This window comes from Nematolebias whitei, chromosome 4 (genome assembly GCF_014905685.2).
Source record: "Nematolebias whitei isolate Nwh7 chromosome 4, NemWhi1, whole genome shotgun sequence".
In the NCBI taxonomy this organism is placed as follows: Eukaryota; Metazoa; Chordata; class Actinopteri; order Cyprinodontiformes; family Rivulidae; genus Nematolebias; species Nematolebias whitei.
This window is the reverse complement of record NC_056501.1, coordinates 30,865,532-30,871,743: the sequence shown is the minus strand read 5'-3', so window position 1 is coordinate 30,871,743 and position 6,212 is coordinate 30,865,532. Positions and strand designations below refer to the sequence as shown.

The following is a 6,212-nucleotide window of genomic DNA, read 5'->3' as shown; positions in this document are numbered from 1 at the left end:
ATGGATGGATGGATGGATGGATGGATGGATGGATGGATGGATGGATGTACGTATGTACGTATGTATGTACGTATGTATGTATGGATGTATCAGAGTCAGAGTTTCTTTATTGTCATTCGCACCACATGTGGTACATGTGGTGGAGCGAAATTATGTACACGGGGTCCCAGTTACATCCAACAATAAAATGTCTAAGAAAAACAGTAATAACATCTAAGATATGAACTAAGAAAAACATCAACTAAATATACACTAAGCACTCATAACATAAAACATTGAACATCAGCACAAACATGAACATGAGTATGGATGTATGTATAGATGGATGGATGGATGGATGTGCTGTATGATTCGTAAAACTGCCCCATAGGCACACGTGCGCAGTTATTGCACAATGTGCCAGCACTACTCTCTTCACAGTCTAACTTCTGCACTCTTCTTTCTTTCTTCATCCTCTCAGCACAGTAAACTTACTGCCTCCTCCTCTACACGCAGATTAACACAGTTTGATATTGTGCATTCTTGTTTAGTTTTATTTAGTTTTATTTGTGCTGTAGGATTCATAAAACCGCATTAAAGCCTGAGACCGGCCCGGCCCACACATTAAGCACATTATTATGGCCTGGCCCAGCCCCAATTAGGGTCAGGCCAGGCCGGGCTATGGTTCCGAGTTAGAAATGACAGCTCTACCATGCAGGAACACGCAAGTTGAAGCCAGAGCTTTTACTGGGACCCTCTTGTGAGTAAGCAAGCAGGACATTAGAAAGTCCACGTGACACTGTCATCGTGTTCAGGGGAAAAGGCAGAACTTAAACAACCCCCCCCCCCCCCCCACACACACACACACACACATCCTGAGTGTGCCACTATGGTTAAAAAAAAATAAAAAATCTTGGCAGCTTCTGTATGCCAGGCCCTGCTGGGTTCAGTTTCCAACTAAATGGAAGAAAGCAGTGAGTATTTCCTTATATGTTATGACTTAAACAGATAAAAAAAAAGTAAATATGTAAAAAGGTAAAGTTACCCCGGCGCTTTGGTAAAAACTGACACCGTGTAGACTCCTGCCCGTCTTGAGTCGCGTACCATGAACGCACCTTCTTTTCCCTAAAGTAAACAAGTGACAAAAATTGGTGAACATGAAAAACACTTCTTTTTTTAATTATACATCCGAGTCATTTCTGGGTGTTTTGTTAAGACTCATTTTAGTTCACGGATGTTGATGATAGACACCCCCCCCCCCCACACCCCCTTCCTCATGCCTGTTTGCAGAAGGCAGCAAAACACTTGACGGCAGAAAATCCGGCATAGGAGGAAACATTGTGGTTTTGAGAAATTTTCATGTCCCATGTCATATTTTCACAGCTAGCAGATGCTTTTTATGTTGTTGTTGCAAAAGCACCATAGGTGTAGGTGGTACAGTCACAGCAAAAGTGCATTTTATCATAAAGCCCAACATCCTGCTTTTTGACACTGGAATTAACATTCTGATATTTTTTTAACCAACTTCTGAAAGATCACCAGATAAGTATATTTCTCTTACACCAGTCTCTTTATTTTTACCTCTTCCATTAACAAGTCCTCTGCCTCTGCTCTGGTAATATGTTTGTTGTACCATCTGCAAAATGAACCATCCGTTATTTAGAGAATGAAAACATTTGGGAGAAATGTTTTAGGGGTTAAGATGAAAAAAATAAGTAAAACTTACTCAAATCGCTCAAAGTTGTTGCCAGCTTTTTCAACTACGTAGGTACTAGGCACAAAACCTGCGTTACTGATGAAAACAAACGGTGAAAAAGTGATTGTGTCTAATTTAAACTCTTTACACAAGAAACATGGTCTTTATCACGCACCGCCAGGAAAAGTGGGCAATCATAAAATTGCCTCAATGCATGTTAATTTGTCTGTTTGTAAAACATTTCATTAACCATAGAGTGAATGTTCATGAAACGTTCAGAAATTCATCAGAAATACATCTGACAATTAACTTTTGGAGTCAACCCAATTTAAAATGGCCACCACAGCCAACTGGACATTGGAACACAGAAAATAGCTTTAACTCAATTAATTTTACAGCCATTGAGCTAAAATTTGGTGTGGTAGTAGCTGATAGTCATTTACAACACATACTCTGAACACAACGTATTGTGTAACGTCTTCACTTAAAATATGAAGAAAAACGATCAACGCTGTTTGCTTGTTAGCAAAATATCTCATGAACCACTGGATGGATTTTAATGAAACACTCAGAAAAAAGTCACTAGATGTACATCTACTCATTAACTAATTAACTCATTAACAATTTACGTCAACCTGATTCAAAATGGCCACCACAGCTAGCTGATATTATCAAACTCTGGCTATAACTACGAATTTTATAGACGTTAATGTAGAATTTGGTAGAAGTACCTAAAAGTAGATGACTGCACATATAAAAAAAAAATGCCATTATGTTTTAGAGTGAATACGATTTTTCTGTCAGCAAAATATCTCATGAACCACTGAACTTTAAAGCCACTCTCAGAAAGTAATCACTGGATGTACATCTACAATCTTTTGGAGTTAATCTGATTCAGATGGCTGCTACAGTTGCACCTCACCAAACACATAATTGGCTGCAGATCAGTCAATTGTGCAGACAATAAGCTAAAAATTGGTGTGGTGGTAGCTGTGAGTTATCCTCAACTAATACTCTGAAATAAAATCATTGTGCATATTTTGCATGAGACTGTGCATAGTCTCGTTTTACAATGTTCGACCATAAGAGATTTAGCAGTTTCACTTGTCTTTGTAAAATGATGTTTAAAACGCCAGCATGAAAGGAGGTGGATGATGTGCACTCCTTTAAGGAATGCTAGGTTAATAATTTGTATTTAGTTTTAGGCCTTACCCTTTGTTATCCTGCACCCTCCACCAGTTGAGGTGGGAGCTGCTGATCAGCAGGTACTCCTGATCTTTCAGAAGAGGCAGACTGTCCTTACCCTGCGGCTTGTAGTCCTGCAGGGCCACGACCAGCTGCTGTTCTGAGTCTTGCAGCTTCATCTGGCCAAAGATGAGATGTTCATTACAAAAACTTTAATGACCTTTTATTGTTTGGTTTTATTATCATGTACTATGTGGAGATAGAGCGCAGAAAGTGGTTTTAAACAAAATGAGGTTGTTAGGACAAGAAGTTCATTGAAAGACTACATGATCTGAGTTGTTTCTAAGTGGGTTTATATTGGAGTGAACTTTAGGTTTAAAGGTCCAAGATTTACAGAAGAAGCCTGACTCTCACATGACTCGAGCAACGCAAGCTAACAGGATAGAGAGGGCATAAATCATCTGTAGCAAAACCACAAGCACAGTGGTTAAATCAAGTTCAAATTAATTTTATTGTTGTTCTCATCACATGAGGTGGAATGAAATTATGTACACAGGGTCCCAGTTACACACCAAAATAACTAAAATATAAAGTGCAAAAAGAAACTGTGTATGAGGATCTAAGATATATGCTAAACGGTACGTCCAAAGATCTAAGATGTACGCTAAACATTGATAATGTAAAATAATACGGCTTAACAACAGCAGCCTGAACATGAGTCTGTGTGAGCACATGGGTGCGTATGAATATAGCAGCATAAGATAATCAGCAGCATGAGATCAGCAGCATGAGATCAGTCACATCACCAAATTAAAGTTGCATTACAGTGATTTTTTTTTTTCAGTGATAATCCCGATTAGAGATTTATGAGTCTCACAGCTTCAGGGTAGAAGCTGTTCCTCAGTCTAGTGCAGGGGTCTGCATCTGCGGCTCTGGAGCCACATGTGGCTCTTTGGTCCCTCTGCAGCAGCTCTTTCAAGCTTTGACCAAAACTGACATAAAACTGAATTTCATAGATGTTATACGCACAACAACAAAAACCCGACTAGTTTTAGCAGTTTTCCTGTCATTTCCTTTGCAAATATGTGGATACACAGAGTAAATTATACTCCTCTTAACTGTATGCTTTATTTCTTCAAAGTAGGATACTCAATTTTTCCACAATAAAAAAAAAAAAACTAAAATAGGACTGCACAGTGAATTGGTTTAGCAAAAGAAAAAGGGAAAATGTATTTTTTTTTTTCTTTGCAAGAATTCATTATTCTGTGATGGACTTGCAACCTGGATATGGGCACCAGTGACCCCCTGCAACCCAAAAAGGAGAAGCGACTAACGATGATGGATGGATGGATGGATGGATGGATGGATGGATGGATGGATGGATGGATGGATGGATGGATGGATGGATGGATGGATGGATGGATGGATGGATGGATGGATGGATGGAATCTAGTCTTTTCTTTTGGCTCAAAATGTAACAACATCAATAAATGTTAACAATCATTGGATGTTTGTAGTTTTATAATTTCACACTTACTGGCCAGAAAAGCCCCCTCAAACAAACTTAAAGAGGCCCATGGGCCACCAGTTGATAGTGACAATTATAGTAGGTTTTGCAGCACATTTAATTTAGTTAATGAAGGGACAGAAATGGCTCTTTTGATCATACAGGTTGCAGACCCCTGGTCTAGTGATTCTACACCGAATGCTCCATAACATTCTAAATGGCCATTTTAATTGATCTATATCACTAGAAGCAGACACTTGCATTTTTTAACGTGATAAACTAAACCAAAGTTACACAATGATTTGTTTTTTTGTAATTCTTGAACATGTCGTCAGTAATATTTTTCATCTGCACGCCACTGTCATGTTGTAAAGTGTAATACCTCTGGACCTGGGAGTTCAGGCAGTGGCTTTTTAGAAGCTGCAGGGAAAACAGAAATGTTCAAATGAGATTTTTCTGCACCGCAGCAAAAAGCTTCCACAAGATGAATGCAGAGATGCACAACCCTGCAGAGATATTTGATAAAGCTTTAGTATAAAGTTCACAGAGAATAAAAAAAAACAAATACAAACCATAACCATCTGGGTTATATAAGTGACAACCAGCCGCCAGCTTCTCAGTCTGTTGGCAGCACCTCCATTTTCCATCCATCCAAAAGTTTGGATGGAACTTCACAACCAAGTTGTTGTGCTTGGTTTCTGTTAGAAAGAAATCAAACAAACATACGTTAGACACATATGATTAGTTAATGGACTTGTGTTGGAGTTTGGAATCATCCTCAGGCCTTTACCCTCTTTGAGAGCCCTGACCCATCTCTGACGGCAGTCGTTGTCCGGGGCAAAAATGTAGAGATAATAACCATCATGAAAAACCTGCAGGGACATTTGTTTTAGGGGAAAATTTGACCACAAATGTTTATTCACAATGCATCTACAATGATCTTTTCGTGGTAAACGCTTTAATTGAGGACTTGTACCTGAAAAGGGTACTTGTTGTTGCACGGTATGGGAATGTCGCTGCACACAATCTCGACGCATCTTATACTGGACAGTTGGATGCAACCTTTCAGCATTGGCTTTTTCTGCAAGAACATGCTCTAAACGTCACAAAACTGTAGACTGCAAGTGATAAAAATTCTTGTGTAAGCTGCTTACCCCCGGACGGCGCTCAGAATACTTCAAGTCTTGCGTGTCCAACACAAAGAATCTCTCCTTGTAGTTACTTGGTGATATTCTTTTCTTTTGTTGGGATTTTTTGATCATGGTTCCCTTCAGAATCACCCTGGGGAACATTGTAACAGCTACGAAGAACACAGCGAGCGACACTGTTCTGTCATGAGTAGAGAGCAGTGTGTCTCGCACTGACTGAGGAAGACGACAAAAAGGTTGTGGATGATAAACTTCATAGATGCTGTGGAGCTTCCGGCATGAAGCTGTTGCATGCTGTCAACCACATCCTTGTGGCAACAAATGGTTTGCTCTAGAAAACACACACACACACAGTTGTGAACAAGCACACTGTATACACCCCACATGTCCTTTCAGTTATTTTCTAGAAGAGAATAATGACAATGATTTGGTAGTACAGTATTTCTGTACATTATTTTTGTAATGGATTCAGCACAAAATGTCTACAGCATTATTTCCTAAATTTGACCATAACAACTATAACTCTGTCAATTCTAACTGAAAAATGATTTTAATTTAAACATTTTCATGAAAAGCAGTGAACAACATGCATTAAATTTGTAAACATTGGTTGTAATTTTACCATTTGTCCTGGTATTTCTTCAAATATTATTCCACAGTTCTTGTTTCCTATATTATTTATTATTTAATACTATTA

General features: G+C 38.8%; 1 protein-coding gene across 1 annotated transcript in view; it reads right to left on the bottom strand.

Annotated features, from left to right (window-relative positions):
* Positions 1-5,659, bottom strand: part of itk (IL2 inducible T cell kinase) — a 10,483-nt gene extending 4,824 nt beyond the window's left edge. The window contains exons 1-9 of the mRNA XM_037675976.1: positions 5,522-5,659; positions 5,344-5,448; positions 5,158-5,239; positions 4,940-5,065; positions 4,750-4,787; positions 2,888-3,039; positions 1,706-1,771; positions 1,561-1,615; positions 1,025-1,104 (exon numbers count right to left, since the gene is read on the bottom strand). Of these exons, the coding sequence (XP_037531904.1) occupies positions 1,025-1,104; positions 1,561-1,615; positions 1,706-1,771; positions 2,888-3,039; positions 4,750-4,787; positions 4,940-5,065; positions 5,158-5,239; positions 5,344-5,448; positions 5,522-5,659 (842 nt within the window). The remainder of the gene's footprint in view (positions 1-1,024; positions 1,105-1,560; positions 1,616-1,705; positions 1,772-2,887; positions 3,040-4,749; positions 4,788-4,939; positions 5,066-5,157; positions 5,240-5,343; positions 5,449-5,521) is intronic.
* Positions 5,660-6,212: the final 553 nt, after the last annotated feature.